The following is a 25,790-nucleotide window of genomic DNA, read 5'->3' as shown; positions in this document are numbered from 1 at the left end:
GCTGTTAAACTAAACCCCAAGAGCTAGGTGTGTCAATGATCATATTTAAGATACGCCTTTACTTTGAAATTCCCATGACACTGACAAATGACACACCTTTCTAAGCATTTAACTAAATGTCTAAGTTGCTTTGGATAAAAGCGTCAGCCGAATGAAATGCAATGTAATGTCTTATTGTTTACAAAGAACCAATATAATATTATTTCATGATAATGTTTGCGGTTTACACCCTTAAAAACCAAGTGCTGCTGATCTTGTTTCCGTGATTTAAAACAACATTAACTTAACCTCATGACATATACTTTACTTCCACATTACTGGATTTAATTATCTTCTAGAGATGTTGGGCCAAACTCAATAGGGATCATACACAGTCATAGGTACATATTCCCTGCAAGGAGACATATTTGCTCTTCCCTGGTGACAGCACTTCAGAAACTGTTAAAAACATAGAAAGTAGGGCGACATCAAACACAGCAAATAATGGAAAGCTCTTTACTTTTCTCCTAATCTTCTCTGGCTAGAAAATTGCCCGAGAAAAGAGCTTCAGGGTTGTCATTGTCAGAATATTGAACACTTTCTAAAGTGCAGTCTGAGCTCCTGTCAGCATGCACTGGAGGACAGTTGACAGGTTTGTGAGTTTGTGTAGGCGTGTGTTTGTTAAATGAAGCCCCACAACACAGATAGCAAGTTATTTTTGGTTGTGAAGCATTATAACATCATTAAAGCTGCCTAAACTTGACTAATAAGGATAATCTATGATGTGACTTGCTTCCTGTTTTAGCGTGCATGAGTTTGCAGTGCAACTTGACTCACATGCTTTCCATTCATCCATTGACGTTTTGAGTTGCAAATGAGTATTCACATTAGCAAGTGACTTTAGAAGTGGGTGCGTGAACATGTGTTGATAAAGTGTGCAAGCTTGTCATGCAGACAACTCGTTGACTTTGAGGCGAGTGGAGCTCCTCTTCATCATCCTCTCACTCTCTTCCTTCACACTCACCATGAATGCTCGCTAATACGCACCGTGCATATGCTCCCTCTCTCGCCGTCACTTCCTCCTCTCACGCTCCGCAGGGTGACTCAGTTCTCTCTCTCTTTTTCTCCTTTGTCTCTCTTAGATCGCATCTGATGCCCAGGCTGAAGGAGTCTCGCTCCCATGAGTCATTGCTCAGCCCCAGTAGCGCTGTGGAAGCCCTGGACATAAGCATGGAGGACGAGGTCGCCATCAAGCCTGTTCACAGCAGCATCCTCGGGCAGGACTACTGCTTTGAGGTGAGGGGGGCTCACACACACATGCAGTACTGTACACACAAATACTATAGAACGTCCACACCTCTGGCTCTACTTCATTATAGCGCCAACATACAGTTTTAAATCTGGTGTTGCTATTTCAGGCATCCTATTTCAAATGATCCCCATTATTATCACCATTGACAATTATGAGTGACAATTCTCAGTACAAAAAATAGGCAACTCGAAACATATTTTGGTCAGGCTTATTCACTTTAATATTAATTGTATATATGCATTTTTTACGTATTCCTTACGTAATATATCACTGTCTTCTTTCATTTTATGTCGATGTATTTTTAAGTATGTCGACCAATTGGAGGACCCTGGGAATAAAGATGTTCCTTTTATTCTGAATATGACAATAAAGCCTTTAAATCTTAAATGTAATGGTAAGGAGCCAGAAAGGCATTTAAACGTACCCCCTTACATTTTTGAAATGCCAAAATATGCACTGTTGGAACAATCATTTAAAATCCAGCGAAGACATTCACTTTCTATTGAGACTCCAATTTTTGATGAACAGTTTACAGACAGCTTTTCTGCATTGCATAACAGAAGCAAATGCCTAAATTTTTCTGGTTGTAGAAAGTAAATGGAAGCACAGCGATCATTTGTTTCAGTCCCTGGCTTTGTGAAAACTGATGAATCGTCATGATCATCAATGGACTGAAGTCATTTCCAACGAATTACCTCTAATTACTGTAGGATTCACGTGTGCACAAACACATATATGCATACGTGCAGCTGGGGGCCTCGGGTGGGGGAAATGACTGAATACTTTGAATCCTTCACTCTCTTCCGTAGAGAGCAGGAATCTTCACTAATCTTCATTATCCTGCTCATTACATCACGCCGCTGGTTCTTTTCTCACTCCTTTCTGTTCGCTCTGCGTCCCACTGTGGGTTTTTTAATGATCCAGTCATCATCCCGTCTGCCACGCCACCATCGCCGTCCATTCACACATTCAGTCATCCTCAACACTGCCAAGTCATCCTCATTGTGTCTGTGTTGATAAGCTTCTCTGAGACAAAGTGGTATTTAAGGACTAAGTTTAGTAAAACATTTTGTTCTCCATAGGTCACCACCTCCACAGGAACCAAATGTTTTTCCTGCCGATCATCCGCAGAGAGAGACAAATGGATGGAGAATCTGAGGAGAGCTGTGCAACCCAACAAGGTAAATACGAAGCGGGTGGGACGATACTGCGTGCCGCAATCACCGCTAATAAGTTCATGCCCGAGTGTGCCAATACCACACCACGCTTTGCAACATTGGTTATCATAAAGACAGTGAGATACACGGTGTTGAAATTGTGTTGTAACTCCAACAACAACGCAATCTGATCTGTGGCCTCCAGCTGTGCCCTTCCTGCATGCACACAGAGGACACAGAGGTTACATCGTGCTCTGCTCCTGAGCATTGATACCATCTATTATATGACAGACACAGCTGTGGCACAAGCAGAGTTGCATCACGTATCAAGCCGAGAAAATAGTCCTCCTCTCACAGCTTCATTATCTAGTAAATCTCCCTCATTTGAAAAAAACAATCCTTAAAGATCAAATGCAAAGCTTTTTGTATAATTGCCAGTACAATCGAAATCATATAGCTACAACACTATCTAAGATATTGCAGTATTAAAATCGGAGATAATATGAGTCTGGCAATGCGCAATATTAATTTTGTTCAACCCCCAACACCAAGTCCGACGATTTATTTTCTCCGCCGCTCCTCCGCAAGATGGCGGCGCGTGACGTCAGATGTGCCAAACATATTTCCACCTGGCTTATCAATCACAGCGGCTTCCGCCGATAGTACAACTAGTTTCGTCTATCATGTCTGATTCTGAGTAGACTATAGACTAAAAGCTTTAGGAATCCAAACTATAACATATAATAAGTACCCTGTATCAAGATTGATGCAAAACAAGTGGAATTTGACCTTTTTAGAGAGGTTTAGAAAAATAAAGTCCAGGCGCTCTGAGTGAGCCTCTGAATTAGCCCCGAGCGAAAAATGCTCACAGCGGCTTCCGCCGATAGTACAACTTAGTTTCGTCTATCATGTCTGATTCTGAGTCGGAGGCCACCCAATATCTGGAGTATGTTGTCGACATCCAACCATATCTATACGAGCCTCTGATGTCGAAGAGGAAATACAAGGAAACGTCACCTGATATCACCGATGAAAGTGCTGATGGCGATGATTCAAGTTCGCCATCTGAGGAAGAGGCCGAGGGTGCTGAGAATTGGTGTAGATGTGGAAACGGCCAGACCATGCCTACAAGCCGAGAAAACAAGTGCTGCCACAACTATGGGAAAGTGAAGGAAGAGATGGGAGAAGAAGTCTGCATCACTGACTGTAGGACGTTCGACATTTTCCGTTATGAGTGGAGGAGCGATGAATGAGCTGCAGATAAACTACAATGCTAACAGTGAATTAGCCCCGAGCGAAAAATGCTAACCTATCACTCCTAGCGCCCTTATTACTTATCCTAGCTCCACATCCAACACATTGTTTATGATCGTAAAGACACAGAATCTAACGGTGCCCACCTCTATAAGCAATAAAACTGCAATTCCGTTATCTGCGTTATCTGCTGTGCTCCGTGCGCTTTGAAATCTAATCAAAAGTTGTTTACCTCAATTCTTTGGCGTTTCTGCATCGCCCGGCTCTTTCGTTCTTTCAGTGGTTTCTTGTGCTGAAATATGGAGGGGACGGCTCCGGGTTTCAGCCTCCGACGTGCTATTAATGTTTCTCCACCAACAGACTTCATGATAGCAGGATCAACGTCGTATGCATCACACGCGAAGTGGTCAGAACACAACTTGCTCCATTTTGTCGGTTGCCATCCAACACGATTCACTAAAAAAAATCCATTTTTTGCGGATGATTTGGTCTTTGGGAAATGCATGTAAAACTCTCCCAGATCCCGCACCGTTCGTACAACAAAAAGCTCAACAATAACCCATGTTAATTCAGTTTTCTTTTCGAAAAACATGTGACCGAGACTGCCGAGTCGGGATGTTTGGTCCAGAGACTGTTTGGCCACTAATACGTCACGTGCGCGGAGGCTGCTGGGAATTACATGTCAGAAATTCAGACGGCTTTGGGTCGAGTTTTGGATCAATAAAAAGCTTTTTTTTGGATGTATTATCTCGATTTAAATAAAATAAAAAATACAGGCAGTCTTAAAAACAACATTTCTATAAAATGTAGCATATTTGGAAGCTTTGCATTTGATCTTTAATAACGTTGGAGGCCTTCTCCTCGGCTATTTTTGGCAAGGAGGTGTTTATATCCATCATCCTTTGCTTTGTGTTTTTTAATTATTCTATGATTTTGAGGGATTAGATGCAATATTTTTGGCAAGCATACAAACTGGAATCAGATAGCGGGATTCTTTGAGATGAGAAAGTCTCAAGAGTTGTATTTAATTGATTAAACATATTTTGCACTGCTAGGAGAGAATATTAAAGAGGCCCTGTTATGTTTTTGGGGGTTTCTCTTCCCTAACATAGTGACATCACTGCGTAATCTATTCGCTAGCAATCCAACACATTGTACCTGATAGGTTAAGGGGCGAGAAATCTCTAAGTGGTTGACCAATCACAACATAGCCGGCCAGCTAACCAATCAGAGCAGACTGGGCTCTGGTTTCAGACAGAGGGTGAAAAGAGGTGCTGCAGCACAGGCAGAACATTAAAGCATGGAGACATGTCACTGTAGAGGCACTAAATACTAATATGACAGTTATAAGGCATAATAGGGGCCCTCCAAGGTAACACACCAATGTACACACACTTATAATATCAAGACTATTCATCCACTAATGGGTAATAAAGGTATCAAATAAATAACATTGTAATAACTCTAACAGCAAATGTTGCTCCTTGTTATACATCTTAATATGTAACGATCTACAATGATAAAGTACATATTGTTCGACAGAGATGAATCTGACGGGGCATTATGCAGGACCCAGACGACTCCTCCTGTTTCTGGTTTGAAGCTCAGTATTTGTTTCTGGGACCTCGCCTGAGAGATTATTTTCCTACGCTGGTGCTCGACAGAAGGAAGAAGATGCTCATATAGTTCAAATATGGAATAACAATGGCAATAAAAAATCGATGCAGTGACTTTCCACACCTCTTTACCAGAGATGTAATCACTGTAAATGGGATTATGTGTTCTAAATGATAAACCTGAGCAATTTAGCTCGTGTATAAGAGGATCATTATGGGTGATTATGATAACAGGCTATTAACACAAGTATCCTCTTTCTAGGCTTGTGTTTAATTGGTAATACATTTCCGTGTGACATAATAACCCAACGTTTAATTGGTGATGTGAGGCGTGATGAACCCAAACACTTGACCTCCTATTGTTTGACAGATCAGCCTCTCTACTTATCTCCCATCTAATGCATATTTTGGACAGTTTAGAAACACCTGATATTTGGATGAAGAGACAGAAACATGTGACATCAATTATTTTAATTACATTCTTCTCAAGCATAGCTACCTTTATTTCCAAAATCCACTGGCGTCCTTGTGTTTATGTAAGGCTCTGGTGTTTCTCTCTAATGTTGTAATTATGTGCTCCTTTTTCGCTCTCTTCGTCTTCAGAGGTCATTTTCAAGGCAATCTGAATAATAGTTCAAAAATATGCCCTGCTCTTGGCAACAAATCTATTGGTGACACAAGAATGGGTTAGCACTCTGTGAAATGGTGTAGGAGTACAATTTTCTTGCTCTCTAAAATATTGAAAATGCGGGAGATCAAATATTTATAATTATCAAGTACTTTCTGAGATGTTTCTGTCATTTAAAATGGAGAAACTTCGACATCAAGGTTAAAGGAAATTACGCATTTGTATGTTATCATTTAACTTCTGAGGTCATTTGATTTATTTAGTTTTAACGTTGGTTACTTTCAGCCATGTGCTCCAACTAGAAGCCATTTTGAACCTTTTCTCTTATAAACTTCCCTGTGGAGATATTTTTGGAAACTGTTATAGAGGCACTATTTAGCTTTTCCTGGCTTTTCCCTTCCCTGTAGTGTAGTAATTAGTAATATAGGTTTGTGTGCATGTAAATGGTCTCAAAGGATAAAATCCCTGTGTTCCATCAAGAGGGAGTTGGTAGTGTATAGCATACCTATTTACCACTCGCTCCTACACATTGTACATGAAATGGGCGGGACATCTCTAAGCGGTTGTCCAATCACAACAGAGCCTTCCACTTTCAGACTGGGTGAAAAGAGGTTCTGCAGCACAGGCAGTATGAGAAAAATAAAGCGCTTTTTGAACATTAAAGCATGGAGACATGCCACAGAAAAGGCACAAAATACATATGAACCTGAAAATAAGCTTAAACTGTTAAGAAACCGTACTAACCGACTTCCTTTCCTCCTCTACAGGACAACAGTCGTCGGGTGGAGAACCTGTTAAAGCTGTGGATCATCGAGGCCAAGGACCTGCCTGCCAAAAAGAAATACTTCTGCGAGCTTTGTCTCGACGACTCTCTCTACGCCCGCACCACCTGCAAACTCAAGACTGACAATGTTTTCTGGGGCGAGCACTTTGAGTTCAACAACCTGCCAGCTGTCAAGAGCATCACAGCCCACCTGTACAAAGACACAGACAAGAAGAAAAAGAAAGATAAAAACAATTACATTGGACTCGTCAATATCCCCATCGCCGCGGTTACCGGGCGACAGTTTATGGAGAAATGGTATCAGGTCAGCCTGCCAAACCCACCTAAGGGAAAGACCTCCGGGCCTATGATCAGGATCAAGGCCCGCTATCAGAGTATGAACATCCTTCCCATGGAGATGTACAAGGAGTTTGCAGAGTACACCACCAACAACTACATGCTGCTGTGCTCCGTGCTCGAGCCTGGGATTAGCGTGAAGAACAAGGAGGAGATGGCGTGTGCGCTGGTGCACATCCTGCAGAGCACCGGCAAGGCTAAGGTAAGAACCCAATATATGATTTATTTCCATTTTACCCTCGTTTGAACTCTCCAAGGAGACATACCAGATAAAAAAACATAAAATGAAACCATTATTCTGCTTTGAGGCACTGACAAGATATTATGAGGTTAGCAATTCCTCCGCCGCCTGCTCATGCTATGAACTATTGACCCCCCAAAGCTGTAATACAGAGCAGACAAAGAGCAGACAGACGGGTGATTTCCTCTTGCTGCACCAGCCGGTATTACATTTTTAACTCAAGCTAATCCCTTACATGTATCCCCCGCAGTGCTTCACGGCATACCGATGCAGGACAGAAGCACAATGTTTCCACCGCTGTCTGCAGCAATGAAGCACAGGGAGATTAGTCTGCCACAGCAGGAGCCACGTCTCCCTGACAGCAGGCAGTTGGGCTCAGATAATCTCACATCCAGCACGAATGGCTGTATTTGACTTCATTGTAACAGCACAGCGTTTGCCTTTTGAGTGCAGGGAAACAGACGCAGGCATTTTTGACCCTGCATAACATCAGCATGGGGCATGAGAGGCAAAGTTGTCTTATTGGCTGCTGATAAAGAAAGGGATATAGAGAAAATGAAAGCTGAAATTAACCAGCAAATTTCACTCAGATCCCAAGCATATATTATTACAGACCTTTTTTTTTATCAGCACATAGGCTCCTGTTGTTTGAAAAAGCTGTCTGCTTTTAGAGTCATATTTCTTCAGTCGGCTTTCTTCACTGCGGCCTCGACGCTTCGTCTTCTCTCTTCACTGCGGCCTCGACGCTTCGTCTTCTCTCTTCAGTCGGCCGCGACAGCTTGTGCCTCAATTTAGTTTTCTATTTGACAGCATCTCATCAGCAGAGCTTTGAAACTTTCTCTGACTTTATCTCAGCTCAGCGGAGTGATGAACGATCAGTGCCTAAGAAGTGATGTCTATCCACACTGTACCGCCGGTTTAGACTCAGGACTGATGGATGCTGATGGAGGGGGGGGGGCTGTTCTGGTCTCCTGAGAGGTGCCATGTCCTTAATTACCTTCAATTAATCCACAGTTTTCCAGCACAGCTCTAAAACTTTTACTTGTCTCATCCCTCCAAGTCTTCAATGCTAGCTAGTGGATGTGCTGCAAAATGAATCACTGCTTTTTATTGAAATTACATATATGGATTAGTGCAATATTCTAAGATATATATATCTATATATATATAGATATATATATACATACTACTAGCACAATATTTGTAAAGGCTAGTTATGTGTTGTAACACCATTTTTTGTGAAGCTGCAAAGATATGTCATACAAATCATAGTCAACGGATAAAAAAAACGTATTTGATTGGTACAGATCCTCTTAAAAAAGTCACCTTATGTTCATGTAAATATGTTTTTTAATGATATTGAGAAAAATGATGCAAAATGATCAACTCCTCAAATCGTAATCACTAAATCAGTCAAAAATAGTCATGATGAGTTGAGTTTTTACCTTCACGTTTTGCAGCCTTAGAGCTGCCTTTAATACACAATAGATATCCAAGGTTGCTCGTAATGAGATTGACCCGCATACATCCCATTTATGTTCAAGAAAAACAAAGAACAAAAACAAATCCTCTTCATTTTCTCATTAGCTGGCAGTAAATACAAAGACGAGCTGTTGTTGCCTCTTGAGAAATAGGCAAACAGAAGCAGTCGGATTGACGTAAACAGGAAGCATTAATGAAAGCTGCTTTAGAAATGTCAAGTGTCAGAGCCGTGAGCTGCAGCTCCCTCTCTCAAAAGACTTTCATCATTCTACACATTGGGAAGCGGTCTGACATGTGTATTTAGACAGTACGTTTTGTTAATATATCCTTGGTGGGTAAAGGAGTGTTGTTTGGCCAAGCACACGGCAATGCCAATAAACCACTCATATATTCCTGAGACCTCATTTCAAAATCCTCTGCTGCGTAAGTACGGACACAATTATTTACATTCAAAATATGGGTGAAGAGTTGGAGAGAGTGTACATTTACAAAAGCTTACAAAATTAAGTAACAGAAAAAACAGTTTTATTATTTTCCCGATATTCAAAGTGACTTCATGTATATTTGATGTCATTGCTGGTATACCGTAACACTTCCAAAACAGTCAAAACCATTAGTCTGTATCCATGTATGTGTACATACGGCCAACTTTGATGTGGTCTTTGCCACATTAGTAAATGTTTTCAAATGAATGACACATTTAAATAAATTGTAGTGAGGTGGAGAGAAAGTCTGTGAGTATACAAGAAACCAAATGATGTAAGAGGCGCCTGAATATGTTCACGATAATACAATGTGCATTATTAACTTGTTTTTTGAATAAGGGACACACATACTTCCAACTACTCAAATCCATGAGTCAGTGTCTGTTTATTCCAGTACCCCAGTGTATTTCAGTTTGTAGTTCAGACAGAGATTTGCATTGCTGGTGCATGAGACAGCAACTAAGACTAACTAACACTCCTCCACCCAGCAGGGGTGAGCGGGAGGTGATGCAGCGGTGACTTTGTAGTTCTGCTGATGGTGTTTAATCAGCTGTGTACAGGTGGAAAGCATCTCCTATAATTGCAGATGGCTGCTGTTAGGAGACGCAGATTCCAGGCGGTATTAGTATACACCACACCGACTACACTCCTGTTTCTTCCTGTGTCATTTTATCACCCATCACTGAATAATCACACCCCAAATATCCCGCTCCGTTGCACACTGGCTCCTTCTCTCTTGTTCTCTCCCTACTTTCCGTCTTTGTCTTCCTTCATCTCTCTTCCATGATCCATTGCTTCATGAGGGCAAAGCTCTCTGGAGGGATGTCATTACGGATGCTGTATTGATGTCTGGATGCCTTGGTGAGCAAAACGGGCGCACCCTGCGGATGCTAACTTTATACGCACACACCTACGTATAAATCATAAGCCTAAAGCAGGTGGTTTTAGGTCAGTGATTACGTGTTACACTTGAGCAAGTAGGCTGTAGGTTGTTTTAAGATACATGTGGCTTTAAGTAGCACATGGAAAGGTCAGAAGTGCAGTCTTTCTCTATCAGCTGATCTTATTTGATTTTGAATCCTGTAAGTCCAACCGTAAGTGGAAATGAAAAATCCAATCATGGCATTTCTGCAGATTTCCTGTGCTGTAAGGTCACAACACCAGTCTCTCCTTCCATATGGGATATGATGTTATATCCACACACACAAACAGCGCTCTTGGAAGCTCCCACGGTTTCAATAACAAGACCCTGTGCTGTGTTGGAAGAAGTTCACCTTCCTATCATCTGAAAATATCCACTGCTGGCATGAATCCTCTGCGTTATTGATCTAGTGTTCTCGACGCCGCGGCCCTCTGGGAGGATTATGTTCTAATTGTGTTGCTTCTCCGCATCGCGTCGTGACGATAAGGAGGATTTATCCTCATGATCACTTGGCAGATTCTAGTGAGGATCTGGTTATTTAGCCGTTGGGTTTTTATATTACTGCATCCAAGCCCTTCTTAAGAGTGTGAAATATGCAAGACTCTCCTCTCTACCTAACATCCTCTGTGGTAAACTGTCGCCAGCCTGAAGCACAACTCAGTTACATTCAGCACAAACATCATATTAATGAATGCAGCGCTGTCATCACCACAGCTGTAACGCTCTCACACAGCTTGTACGTAACATGATGTGACAAATGATTTACCCACGCGGCATGAAAGGCTCTGGTACTATATTCCTCTTCCATCTTTTAATTACTCAGTTGTCCACTGAGAGGACCAGCGAGCATTTATGACATGCTAGCTGTCAATAATCTCTGCATTAATATTGGCGTTATTGATGTTACATTGTTTTTTTTCAAAACCACTGGAACGGTGCTTCTCCAATATATACTGCAATGTATTCTGTACTTGCTCTTGTCTGATACACTAACCCCTTTAATAGCTGTAATCTTGTGTTTTCACTCATAAGAAGTGAGCATTCTTAGGATGAACTAAGATCGATGTTGGAGACAAACAGTGTTTGAAGTGTGTTTGAGTGAGAGAAGGAGGGCACATTCATAACGGGAGATGTTAGCTATTCATGCAGTTATATACCTACTATAATCAAATCAGGAAATAAATACCAAAGCCATCAAAGCACTCCTCACAGGCACTCCTATTTGCACTACAAAGGCAATGCATCATATCTTCAGACTGTTTGGTAATTCCAGCAGGATTTTTATTGACCATCCCCTGACAGCGTGGAGTGATGGAGGAGAGGTGAAGCAGGGAGAGGTGAGGAGAAAGGTGAGAGCACTGACAAGGAGGGGAGGAAAGAAGAGAGAGAGGGAGAATGAGATTGTATGGCTGCGGCTCCAAACAGCAGCAGACTGCAAAGAGAAACATTCAGCAACACATCGATCTGGACCCTCCTGACGTCTGTGTTGGCACTGAGAATACAAAGGCACTGTTCTCTCTGTCACTTCCTTTTTATGAGATTCAGTTACCTCTATGTTGTTTAAAGAGGACCTATTATGCTTTTTTGGATTTGCCCTTTTCTGTAGTGTGTAACACAGATTTGTGTGTACAGTAAATGGTCCAAAAAGCCTGGGAAATCCCTGTGTTCCCTCCAGAGGGAGTTTCTCTCCCACACATTCCCCCCACCGACTGAAGCGCATCCATTGGACTCCTTTGTTTACTTACGGAACATAGTGACATCATATGTAACACTTTCGCTCCTATTGGCTAGCGCTCAAACACATTGTAGGTGATAGGCTAAGGGGCGGGACATCTCAAAGTGGTTGACCTATCACAACAGAGCCGGCCAGCTAACCAATCAGAGCAGACTGGGCTCTGGTTTCAGACAGAGGGTGAAAAGAGGTGCTGTAGCACAGGCAGTATGAGAAAAATAAAGAGCTTTTTGAACATTCAAGCATGGAGACATGTCCCAGTAGAGCAGTGGTTCTCAAACTTTTTCTGTCAGGCCCCCCCTTTGGAGAAAAAAAAAAGTCGGGCCCCCCCAACACAAATAGTCAGGCTCAGTGGCGGCGCCAGAGATTTATTTTGGGGGTGCTGTGGGGTAGCTTGACGTTTCATAGAGGGTGCTCAAACATTTAGGGTTTCCCATTAATGTACCGGTCGCTACAGTGGAATGTTCTACTGCAACACTCCCCACACATATACACAGTGTGACAGTTACAATGAAGGCTCGATAATCAGCTCGCCGCATATAGGTGTAAGTAGGGGTAAAGTGCTATTGTTACAGGTGGTGTGTGGACCTCACATAGGGGGGTCCGGGGGCAAGCTCCCCCAGGAAGATTTATTTTTAAATATTGAAGTTAAATGCATCAATCTGGTGCACTTTAGGAGCAACATGAAGAGATCTATGGATACCTCTCTCAACACCCATATGAAACAGAACTGTAAACAGATTTTCTTTTTCTTTATGGATATTTTACAAATCACCCTTTTAAACTTTATTCTTTTTTTACTGTCATATAGTATTTCATACCTGTTTTTCATTTATTCTCTTATTTTTGTATAACTATAATGATCATATAAACGTGTGCCTCGGAAATAATTGTTTACATTAATGGTGACCAAAACATTTGAGACCCACTGAGATAACACTCAGTCCTTCACTGAGTCTCTCAGTCTGACAGGAGAGGACTCTCCTCCACTTTGTTGTTGAAAAAACTCCTTATATCTGTTAGCGTAGCTCGCTAGCACCAGAAGCTAACAACAACGATCTCCAGTACCGGTGCGCTCTCTCTCTCGCGCACACAACATGGCTCGTTCCACACACACAGAGTCGAGCTTTAATGAAACACAGAGACCCAGACGTAATAGTACTGTACTGTATCATATTATTTTCAAATTATGATTTTTTTTTTTTTAATCTTTTTTGTTTTTTGTTTTAATAACCATTTTTCCTCCTGGTCTCTCGCGACCCCCCTGGCATGCCTCTGCGCCCCCCACTTTAAGAACCACTGCAGTAGAGGAACAAAATACTGATATGAAGCTGAAAATGAGCATTAAATGTCTCAGATACATATTCACAGCAGGGATTTAAATTGAGCCCAAAAAAGCCTTGTAAGGCATTTTTGATTATGAAAAAGAACATTTGCCTACTTTAACATTAAGTTACTTAACAATAATTTGACATTTCAATACTTTTACGAGTGGGCTATAAACATAATTCCCCTTGTTTAACATCTTTAAGATCATTACTTCAACACAATAGAAATCAGGACCGAAACCCAAACAGAAATACAAACACACACGTAGGGAATATTCTCAGATAGTCAGAGTAATCATCAAACATGAGGTTTGGATGCTGATGACACTTGCTGTAAGACCCCCTCCGGTCAAAGCTAACCTCATAACGATCATGTGCACCGCTAGCTAAATCAGGAGTGCTGCAGCCCTTCCTGTTTTTGTGTTGAATGACAGGCCTCTGTGCATATAGGGAGGAGCCGCTTCCATTTCCATTTGGCCCTCCAGTCCTTTCATTCAACCCGATATGACCCTCACAGGAAGAGCTGCAGGCGATGACTCTGTAATCCTAGCCACCGGGTCTCCAGGGAGGGAGACCAGGGGAGGCAGAGAGAGAGGGAAAGATGAGGAGATTAAAGGGTGGATAGGCGGGAGTGGTTCCTGTGTTCTCCCCCGGAGTCTGTCCTCAGCCCTTGCCCGAGGCTGAAGAACCAGCCTCATCGATCAGACAAACTGCTACTGTTATAGGGTTTCATTTCCCCATCGCATTCAATTATTTTGTCATGCCTATCTGTAACAATCCTCCAATTACTGAGCCCTACAAAATGTGTATTTGTTACATTGCTACACACTCAAAGCACCAACAGGTATATTCCATTTTGTTGGTTTTGTAATGATTTCCATTAGTTCCACAATCCACTCTCCAATAATAATGTTGTTTTTCCCATTTACAACCTGTGAAGAAGGAATAAGCATTTATGCCAAAAGAAAAATCTTAGTTTGTGCTCTGTTGCACATCGTTGAAATATAATATGTACACATGGAAAACAAAATGTATATCATTAAGATACCAGCAGGACTATTATCTACATCGCTTTTACATTCAGCGCACATAAAGTGCATTGATAACATTGAGGTGGGCAAAGTGATAAATCAGCGACACTTAACTTGAGCTGAAGAACATGTTCTGTTACCTCCTCTTGCTTTTTCACAGCTCCAGTATTTTCCTTTTAAGGCATTGTCTTGCTCTCAACCTTGTATTTCTCTGCTTTATATTGCCATAGAAACACAGACCAAACATCTGAGCATGCACAAAGCACACGCCTGACGCTTTATTCGTCTACTTTTTCTCCCTTTTCCTTCCCATGACTCAAGGTCCAGTAATTACAATGCGTGCCATTTAAAACATCGGCGTCTCTTCAATATGGGCCTGTGTTTTTATATTTCACCTTCATAACTCGCAGCTGCAAACTGAGCAGGAGACTATCTCAGAATAGAGATGTAAGCAAACACACAGTGCCTAGAGGTAGATAGTTGTGTGGAGAGCAGGGTATTACACAAGACGTTATGAGTGTTACAGGGAGCTCCTCATCCTCTCCAACAGGGCTCGGTTCCCTTATTATTTATTAGATATGATCAGCCGTGCTGCATCTACCCTCCACGCCAGCCCTAGCTTCATATCAGCCCCCCCCCCCCTCTCTCTGTGCCCTGTGTGTTGGCTTTTTTTGAGGCATGGTTTGGCTGATGGGATGTGGCAGCAATACAGAGAGCGTTCTACTTCTCCTTATTAGCACTGAAGCAGAGGGGACGGGAGTTGAGGGGGGGCTGCAGGATTGAGGGCGTCAGAGAAAATGCTGAGGGATGATGGGAGGGAAGCGGGAAGGAGCTCCAGTCTCTTTTTAGGTATTGGTCGTTTATACTTTCATAATGCCAGTAGTTCTTCATGTCCTAACCTATTAATAATAATAATAATGAATCACATTTTTTATTAGAGCGCTTTTGCAGGTGCTCAAAGCGCTTTACAATGACACATTCCACATGTAAGAGTCATTACTGTGGACATTACCCACAGGAGCAAATCCGGGTGAAGTGTCTTGCCCAAGGACACAACAGCCTGACGCAGTGGCGGCCGAGGCGGGTTTCGAACTGGAGTTCACCAACGCCCCTTGATCTGATGATCAACGCTCTAACCCACTGCGCCAAAATCGCACTAAAACTAAGACATGTATGCACTTAGCATTGCTGCCAACCATTTCCAAAGCATACTTAAGAGCTTTGCATTGATTTCCTATAGTACCTTCCAGGCAGACTTTAATGTTATTTGATACAGGTGAAAAAGTATTGGCTGCAGTTTAGAGTGGCTAACAGGAGTGATAAGGCTGTTACAAGTTGGTCTGAAAAATCTGAGCAAAGGAGTATATTATTATTAGATGTGTTTCCTCTGGTCAGTTAAGGTAGCATTCACGTTAGGTTAGTTCTTCCTACTTCCTCCAAAGGTTGGGGAATTGTTTTTCTGGACTGCCACAGCAAACTGTAAAGTTATTGGTCGCAGCTAAAAAAACAAACAACATGCCATATTTGACACCCAGGCTTTGAGTTATTTTCCCACAATGGCTAGCATAATCTCTTGGTCTGGTTATTATAAGAAATCAATTCACATCTTCTTGGTTTGATTTTCAAAGCCCTGTCAATGCAGCCAGCTCTCGAATTAGGGATTGTGACAAGTCTGTAAACACAAGAGTTGTGGTCCATTTTCAAGTCTGTTTTAGTAGCACACTGAAAAGAGAACCAGGGCACAAGTTGCCAGCTGGAAGGTAAGATACCAGTCTCAGCATATGGTGGAGATAATGTGTGCAGTTTATACTCAAGGCAGAGGAGAGATAGTGTGCAAATCCAACTTTATAGTCCCTCTAATTTCCTTATATCAATATGTTGTGATGAAGTTCTGAGAGCATGTATGCTCATACTAGAAGTTGCAGACTCACTACATTCTGTCAGAGAGAGATTGTCAGCTGTGATGAGCTCAAATTTGAGTTTGAGGCTACCAGCAGGAATTGTTCCGGCTCACTTTTGATGTCTTCCTCTCAGTTTCAGACTCTCTCCGTCTCCATTTCCTCCAATCGTCCTCTGTCTGTAATCAGACCTGGATTTGCCTTGCCTCAGTGGCCTCATAGGGAGTACGGAGGGAGGGAGGGGGGAGCCATAGAGGGGGGAGGAAAGAGAAAAGATCATAATTGCGATGACATTTTCTTATTTCTAAAGTGTTACATCAATTGTAATGGTGCCAGCATAAATGAGATTCCTGAAGTAGGAAGTATCATCGGAAACAGGAGGGGTAATTTACTGTGCAGTAAAGTTCACTAAGGTATATTTAATTATACCTTTTTGATACTAATCAACAGAACAACATGTCAAGCATATCTCTGCAAAGTGTTCAAATGTATTATACAACACAAAATGCTTAATTTCACCTCCTTAAATTCAGTCAATGCCCTTTTGGCAGCAATGACATCCTTGAGCCACTCACACGTTCACTTGTCTTAAAGTCAGTGTTTGCCTTTATCCTCGGGGTCCTTGTCTTTCTGGAGAACAACCCCCCTCCCTAGTCACAGGCTTCTTGCAAACTACATCAGTTGTTTTTCTCCTCAGGATTCCCCTGAATGAATTTGTCCCTCTCCCCTCCGAAGTCGTGTGGATGCAGCTGCACAGCGTGATGCTGCCACCGCTGTGCTTCACGGTGGGGGGGCTGTGTTTATGATGATGTGCAGTGTAACATGGTATTTAGTCTAAGGGCCAAAATGCTCAGTTTCTCATCAGACTGTAATAACTTCTTCCAGCTGACTTCAGAGTCTCCCACATGGCTTCTGGCAAAACTGCAGCCGTGATGTCTACGGAGGTTTTTTAAAGATATTTGTCCTCTTCCTCTTCTCCTCCCCCCCATGAAGCTGTGACTCATGAAGCATCCAGACCACTGTGGTGTGCAGTCTTTGAAATATCAGGCCCTAAAACTTGGAATCTTTTTTAGAGTTGTCCTAGCTTCCGTACATATCTCCTTCTTGTACAACCACTCATTAATGATCCTAATGGATAGATTTAGCTGTACTACTTTACAATGGATGCTCACTGACATCCATCCCCTAATTGTCAGTTTTCACTGACTTGCCCCTCAATGTTCAACATTTATGTTTTTGTCATGACACTGCAAAAACTGTACTAGGTATTTTGAATGGACATATGCAGATACATTTGTAATTTATTCAGATTGCATTGTAGACGTTTATTTGCGTTGACCTGTGTCAAAAAAGACACTTTATTGATTTCATAGTGTGTCACAAAGAAACCATGAAAACGCACATATTTGTATATTATATTATGAAATCATTGTCTGTGTGAATAGCAGATCACAACAAACTCACACGCATAGACTTACAAACACACTTCTAATGCTACAATCTAAGTTGAATTAAAATGGTAATTCGTATAAATGCAAATTTGATAAAGTTGAGATTTTTGTGTGACGTGTGTGTATGTGTTTATGGGGTTGGTCCATGTGTAAAATGTGCAAATGCATCCCCAAAAAGGCTCCTTTGGCTGCACATCAGTGCTGATTGGCTCCCTGCGGTGTATCTTTGATTAGCTGGATAACAGGCGTCTGCAGCAGCTATAGAGAGTCTGAGAGGCTGCGTCGCTCCTTCCGCCTCCTCCTCTCTTCTTTAAAGACCACCGCTCTGTCTCTCCTTCCTCTCCTTTTCTACATCTGTCACTTGGCTTTCTTCTCCGCTGCTGCTGCCACGCTGGTTCCCCTAGTTTAACAAGCTGCCAGGGGACTCACAGGAGCGTACACCCAGAAATATTTCGGAGGGATCCAAACAAGGGATGATTCATCCCCAGATGGCTCCATTTCCATCTCTCCTTTTCAGACTTTTTGTGGGATGTTGGGAGCTGTGATGCATGTCTCCGCCTGTCATGTTCCTTCTCCTGCTCAGTACTGTATAGTCCTAATAGAGATAAGTCCTTCACAAGAAAGTCAAACGTATAAATAAGAGAATTCTATATACATGTTTCATACTGCAGACTTAAAAGATAGATAAAACACATATCATATTGACATGTTGTTTTAAAGTGATCAGTCACTCAGCTTCTTGGATTTTTCTTTTTTGCCTTTATTTGTTAATACTCTCCATTTCTACTTGTGGGAAACGGAGACAAGCTAATTGTTGTAGCATTTGAATGAAATTGAATAAATAGTTTGCTGTCATTATATTAACAATATGAGTACTCACTGTTTTTCATCCGTGCTGTCGACTTCAAAGATGATTTAAATAGAGCTATTTCGTTCCCTTCCGTTTATTTTAATGACAGAATTATGTTTTGTTCACATTCAATGGGCAACTAAATGCGATTGCACCAGTTAATTGAGAGGGATTGTTATTCCTGTGAAAAGTGGATATATATCATTGATAATTGGACGTGTGATGTCCAACTGTGTCATGGTGTGACTTGATGAAGGTTTGTGAGGCACGCTGCTAACCTTTACAACTAAAAAGATACATGTGGAAATAGATGCAGGGAAAAGGAAGGAGATTAAGTAGCCAATGTTGTTAGCATGAATGCTACTATATGTTGTGTTTGTATATCAACAGTGGAGCTAATGACTACATGTCTGTAAAATATGTGTTTCCTGATCCCAGACCCACAGGAAATCATCAAGACATTGCAGTTTGTTCCAAATATATCACAAAACATGTTGTGTGTTTTTGTTGGATGGGGCTAAGTTGTGCAAATGCGTTCTCTTGATCCACGCTGTGATTAAGCTGTGATTTACAGTAACTGCATTGCTAACCTTCTCCTGCTCAGTCAAGTCAAAGAGATAGTGTGAGGTACTAATCCATAGTCAGTCTCAAGGCTTGTATTGACTCATGTGTGCATAGCTACAGTGTAGTTATGGCAATGAAAATCTGAGTTTACAGGCTCCTCCAACAGAGCAACACAATCAAATAAGTAAATATAATAAAATAGAATAGAATAGAAACAGTGCAATAGTCTATATACAGTAATTGGAATATTGATGAGTTGCAAACAGATGAATGTTATGGATGTTCTTTTAGTTTATATATTATATATTTATATATTTTATTATATGTACAGCACTTTGGCTCGACCAAAAATCGTTTATAAATGTGCTATATAAATAAAACTTGATTTATTAGGTACTGTAGATGGAGGTCGGCAGAAAACAGACGACACAGAAAGCAAATGACTGCTTTGTACGGGGGCAGCAGCCTCACATATTTTAGCCAGCTCAAAAAGGCTAACAAAATCAATAGCAGTTCAAATGTACCGTATACTTATAATATGTTATACAGTTATACTCTGCCAAAAGACAGCTCACACTAACGGGGAACTGAGGCGTTTGTATCTCTGCTCAGCAAAGCCAACCGACTGCATTGACAGAAACAGTCATTCTACCTCGCAGCGAACAAGACTCTCTGTTCTACTGCTGGTTAGTTTGTGGGACCTTGGTGTGTCAAACACAAAAACAAACAACCTGAATATAAGCAGAGTAAAGGAAACAAAACAAAGCTAGTGAACAGGTGAAAAGTGGCTGGGGAGTTTGTGTTCACTGAGGAGGATTAGTGATAGGGAGCAGGTGTTCCAGCTGGAGAATGGAGCCAAACACCCACGGGATCACGAGTGGAAAGTAGGAATAACAGTCCCTGAAATGGCTAATGTAAAATATCAGAGGACAAACGGAGGAAGTGGACAGAGATGAGTCAGAGGAAACTGTGATGACCAATCTGGGTTCCCATTACAACCCACTCATACATTTAAACTCATTTTATTTACTACACTGCAAGATTATCAAAAAATTGACAGACAACGTGTCAATAATCTCACATGGTTTTATGACTTGCAGTGATTGACCCTGTGTTTGTTGTTGTCTGAAGGACTTCCTCACTGACTTGATGATGTCGGAGGTGGATCGCTGCGGGGAGAACGAGCACCTCATCTTCAGAGAGAACACACTCGCGACCAAGGCCATCGAGGAATACCTGAAACTGGTGGGACAGAAGTACCTGCAGGACGCCCTGGGTGAGTGGAGCAGTGATCCGGAAGAGATGGGAGGCAGAGGCTGTTATCTGCTGCTCCTCATCTAGAGTCAGAAATAGTTTTAAAAGTGGAAACAAGTTACTATGTGTTCGTAGTTTGGGGTTTCTTTTAGTATTAAGTATGTCAATGTGTATCTGCTTGACCTCTTAAGGCATTCATTCACTCAAGAGTTTTCATTTTAGTTTGTTTTGTCTGCTTTTAAAAGCTGCTGTTGGAATTCCAAACGAGTTACAGGATCAGCTTTGTATAAATAATTGAGTATTTTACCCCCACTTCTGCAGTGGTAGACAAGGTCAGATCAGGTGTGTTTGTCTGCAGTCGTAACAATAAGCACTCTGTATGCACTGTGTACTTTTCTCCCTCCCTCATTCAGAAATGTACACAGTGGCAGTTTAATCTTCAAACGGCACACATCCCTCCTGTCACCCCCTCCTCTGCTAATGTTAATGCTCAACGTGTGTGTTTATGTCGGTCTATGTGTGTGTCTTTTGAACGATAGACGCATCACAGGGTTTATTCAGAGAAATATGAAAGGCTGGTCAATTATGCATTAGTGTTTATGGTGGTAGTTGTTATTGTTTAATGAGTGGCTGAACTATTGAAACCACTGAGTCATCCCAAGGACACGCATGGAGTCATTGTAGCAGTTATGGTTTGTCTTTTATCCCATAACACAAAGGACATTGTTATATTTGCCACTATTTTTGTGAGGGTAACCTTGCTTGGCGGTAGGGCTGCACGATATATCGTGTCGTGACGATAATCGTGTTTTGCACATTTTCTTTTCTTTTTTAGGACGTGCGAGATTAAGTAGGCAAATGAACTCAAACACGTCATGTTACAATTATTTTGCTGCTTGCCACAAAAGGAAAACTTGCGCGGCTCTCAAGTCAGTGGTACTTGAGTGAGTGACATGCAGGCTCTGCATGCACAGCAAACCACCAATCACAATCACTCTTGATCAGATCACATCAGGATAACGGAGCTAGCTCAGCTTGTTGCTCTGATAACTTAAGATCCAGACGTCCGTGACTAAAATCCTTCATCCGGTTAACTATTGAAAAAAAATACCAATTGTATAGCATTAAAGTTCAAGAAAGGATGGTCTGCAGACAAAAAAAACTGTCTTTTCTTCAATTCCTGTATTTTTTCATATCGCAATATATCTCGCAGGGGAAGACAATATCGCAATGTCAGTTTTTTCCAATATCGTGTAGCCCTACTTGGCGTGCATGAATCGTCTAGCTCTTTTTGTTCGTTGTCACAGCAGGTCAAACTAAAATGATCTGTTTTAAAAAGTCATTTCCGTTTTTTTTTTGTTTATGGTTCAGCCTGCAAAAATCTCAAGGACAATGTAAAACTCTGTCCCCGTAGCTTAGCCATCATATTTCCCTCTGTCCTCGCTCAGCTCTGTAGGACTTTGCAGCACTTAAATTCACGAACATCAGCAAATGTTCAAATCAGTTGCCTGATCTAGAAAAGCTCAATACATTTCCTGTTTCCTGTGTGTTTGCTTTCAGGTGAGTTCATCAAGGCTCTGTATGAGTCAGATGAGAACTGTGAGGTGGATCCGTCCAGATGTTCCTCAGGCGACCTGCAGGAGCACCAGAGTAACCTGAAGATGTGCTGCGAGCTGGCCTTCTGCAAAATCATCAACTCATACTGGTGAGTACTGGAACACAGCATTAATAAACAGTGTCATACTTAAAATATCCACTCTTCCAAGTAATCATAGAAATACTTAATCCCAAAAATGATCATTTGTTTATCAAAAAGGTTGATTTCTATGCCTGCACAGTGAACAAATAAACAGAATATTCTTAATGTATTATAAGTACATGAGGCGCCTTGTTTAACAAAAGGCAAAACTCTATTCAAACCTTTGTTTCCAAACTTTTACAGAACTCTTTGACACAACTCATGTTCTTTCATTCATAAATAATGTCCTCCTTTTTTTAATCTTCATTATAATGTTGGCATGCGAGAAAAACTCAAGTGATGGATAATTGATAGATTAAAAGGGATTGGATTCAATTCTAATGAAAAGGAAACAACAGAAAGCCAAGGCGTTCTGAATAATGAGAACACAAGATGTATAGAAAGGGATTGCAATCAAATCAGTGACAGCTTCATTCTTGTTTGCATTCATCAAAGGAAAAAAGGCAGAGGGAAGGTGGCACATCAAATCAAATGCAAATAATATGCTAAAACAAAACTGTTCTGAATTATACATATCGCTTTAGATTACGTGTTGATATTCATAATTTTTTTTAAAGAATCATTCTCAGGATGTGCATGTGCTCTCCTCTGTGTCTATACTGCAGTCTCCTAGCATCTATTCTATAACAGCTTTATGAGATTTCTGCAGCTCTTTTAAATTCAAGAGCAATTGAAGTGAGACAAAACGTTATAAAATCATTTGTATTCTCACGTTGGGGAGCAGGAGTGAGAATGAACCACTCAATCACAGCTCCAGCCCATCTGTCCCTAAAGTATGGTTTGGGAATATAAAAAAGACCAAAAACATTTTCATGTGTACTTTATTTCACACCTTATTAATTATGTGCATGTGGCATGATGTTCATTCTCTGTTCCACCCTTAAAAAACGCTCCTTTTTTCCTCTACAGTGTATTTCCAAGGGAGCTGAAAGAGGTGTTTGCGTCGTGGCGTCAGGAGTGCAGCAACAGGGGTCGCCCGGACATCAGCGAGCGTCTCATCAGCGCCTCCTTGTTTCTGCGGTTCCTCTGTCCAGCTATCATGTCCCCCTCGCTGTTCAATCTGATGCAGGAGTATCCAGACGACCGCACAGCACGCACGCTCACACTCATCGCTAAAGTCACACAAAACCTGGCCAACTTCACCAAGTGAGTGTGGGGTATTTGGATAAAGAGAAACTATCCGTACCAATCTTATTAGCAGAGGACTTTGGAATTTGCTTAAAATAACTTTGTTTGCATTCTTCATTGTCCCCTTTCCTGTCCTTGTTCGCCTTCAGATTTGGCAACAAGGAAGAGTACATGTCCTTCATGAACCAGTTCCTGGAGCACGAGTGGACCAACATGCAGCGCTTCCTGCTGGAAATCTCAAACCCAGAGACCATCTCCAACACGGCGGGCTTCGAGGGGTACATCGACCTGGGCAGGGAGCTCTCCACCCTGCACTCCCTCCTCTCTGAGGTGGTGTTCCAGATGGACCAGGTACTGACTCGGCATCATCAGGAGTTTCTCTCACTCAGAATGTATTGTCAACATGTGTCACCTCCTCATTTGTCCATCGATTTGGACAAAAGTCTCTGCAAGAGGAGTGTAAACCTGGCCCCTCTTTATTGTGTTGACATTATTTTGCACTAATACGCACAATAATTAACTTTAAAACTTTAAGTTGGCGTCAATATGAACATGATGGAATAACTTTCAGTGCATTTAAATGTTGACAAGGTTACTGACGTAAAATCAGGCCCGCCCCTCCCTACAGGCAGATCACGCAGACTGCTGAGGGAGCATCATCATGAAGCGCAAATGCGGCGCACCTTTATGCGCTTATGCGGCGCAATTAGTGTAATCGCGCCACAGTTTCGCCCCCCGACGCTCGCGACACGAGGGCCTCATCACATAACTTTGCGTGGGGCCACAAGTTGGCCAGGGGCCCTGTGTTAAATTGAGACTTGCAGCAAGAGTGATGGTAGCTAAAGCCTTGTTTATAGGTAGAGTACCAGCAGGCACAGGGCTGCTGTTGTTCAGCGTGTTGTAGGATTCCTTATTCTCTGAAATCCCAGACGGCCAACAAATAAAATGTTATGTAAGGAAGCAAGAAGTCAAATCTCATATCAAAAACGTATAAATACACTTTTATTGCTTTATACAATCCCTGTAAAGAAAGGAGTCAAGTGTTTGAAATAGAAAATGTATTATCGGGAAAGGTTGAAAAGTCCTGTATGGATTTTAAAACAGTGTGAGACTTTAGAGAAGAAAGCCTGAGACATGTTAATAGTGAATATTACTTCATTATTTGATTCTTTTTTTCCCGAGAGCCGTTTGTTATAGCCATCAGCGTGCTGTGCTGAACACAGTATTCCACATGCTTTAAAAAACAATTCAAATTGTTATGCAATCGCTTCTCTCCAAAAGAAATTGGGATATATAAATATTCTAAATATTTCTTAAAGGATCGAAATCAGCTTTTGCGGAGGTCCAAAGGTCTTTAAATTATTATCATAAGCTTCGGGGTTTGAATCAGACTACATTAGGATGTTTATGGAATCGTATCAATCAATAATTCATTATTGCATTGCGTAAACAGTGAAGCCTGAGATGCTGGGTGAAGCTTATTAATGGATTTACAAGGACGTGTACATTAGCGCTGGTAGCAGATGGGAAGCTGGTAATAATTAGATAAAGGGCAGATTCTTTTTTTCAGTTTTTTTGTTAGAGCATCCTGCTCTCTTTCAATAATTCAGAAATCACAGCGTGTCTAGATAAGTCCATCAGGCTGACCGGCCTTATTCATTATTCAGTATGTTGTCTGAATAAGAGAGTTGAATGCATGGCAAATAGCAAAGTCTAAAAAATATGCAAATATCGTCTTCAGCTAAAAAGCTCAGCTATTACATCCAGTTAACGCACTGAAGAGCTCCAGAGTTATGTTTCCTTTGCCTTGCCTCCCTCTTCACAGAGCGTAGCCTCCAAGCTGGGTCCTCTGCCCAGGATCCTGCGGGAGGTCAACTCGGCTCTATCCAACCCGTCCTGCGTCCAGATGACCCCCGGACCCTCCTCAGAGCTCTCAGGCTCGCCCCCCCCTGAGGCCGGCTGCAGCATCTCCACCGGCCTGCAGAAGATGGTCATAGACAACGAGCTTTCAGGGTAAGACATATTAAACACCTCCTCTAGAACACACACACATATGTGTTCATTCATGCAGATTACACTGTTTTCTGAAAGATTAGAAGTTTCAAAGACTATTTTGTTTGGTTTTTATCTATTTGATAGAGTATATCTTCTGTTAAATCGAGCAGCACGTTAAAGGAAGCTAGCTAATGTTCCTGCAGCTGCTAGCATGGCTATTTAGCCATAGCTATGCAAAGCCTTAATATAGAACAATTAAAACATGTATACTATGCATTTCTGCTCCTTCTCTGCATATTTATATATTTAAGTCTTTGAGTGAAATAAATACAAATGACTCTTTGTACAAGCAGAACATATTCCTGAGAGCGCAGACATCAGTCAAGGCCCATGCTTCATCTCTCATTGTTGAGTGAAAATGTATTTGTTTATCCGCACTGTGATTCATATCCACTCCCAAATTGATTTGTTCTTCATTTGCCAATTTAACACTGTTACACCAAGTTTTATGAAAATCTAGCTAAAGCTTTTTTACATATTCCTGGAAAAAACAATACCTACTTTAGTAGATATCACAGCCTTTTAAGCCAATCAACAAAGTCTT

At 41.6% G+C, this 25,790-nt stretch overlaps 1 protein-coding gene across 18 annotated transcripts in view; it reads left to right on the top strand.

The window, feature by feature from the left end:
• The window catches only part of LOC117561490 (disabled homolog 2-interacting protein-like), a 232,662-nt gene that overhangs the window by 189,433 nt on the left and 17,439 nt on the right, over positions 1–25,790 (top strand). For all 18 annotated transcript variants that reach the window (XM_034238951.1, XM_034238947.1, XM_034238950.1 and 15 more), the window contains 8 exons: positions 1,122–1,275; positions 2,374–2,472; positions 6,714–7,268; positions 20,182–20,326; positions 21,865–22,009; positions 22,973–23,209; positions 23,341–23,542; positions 25,017–25,204. In XM_034238951.1, the coding sequence (XP_034094842.1) occupies positions 1,122–1,275; positions 2,374–2,472; positions 6,714–7,268; positions 20,182–20,326; positions 21,865–22,009; positions 22,973–23,209; positions 23,341–23,542; positions 25,017–25,204 (1,725 nt within the window). The remainder of the gene's footprint in view (positions 1–1,121; positions 1,276–2,373; positions 2,473–6,713; positions 7,269–20,181; positions 20,327–21,864; positions 22,010–22,972; positions 23,210–23,340; positions 23,543–25,016; positions 25,205–25,790) is intronic.

Source organism: Gymnodraco acuticeps, unplaced genomic scaffold (assembly GCF_902827175.1).
Source record: "Gymnodraco acuticeps unplaced genomic scaffold, fGymAcu1.1, whole genome shotgun sequence".
NCBI classification, from domain to species: domain Eukaryota; kingdom Metazoa; phylum Chordata; class Actinopteri; order Perciformes; family Bathydraconidae; genus Gymnodraco; species Gymnodraco acuticeps.
The sequence above is the reverse complement of the archived record's forward strand: the minus strand, read 5'-3'. Positions and strand labels throughout refer to the sequence as shown.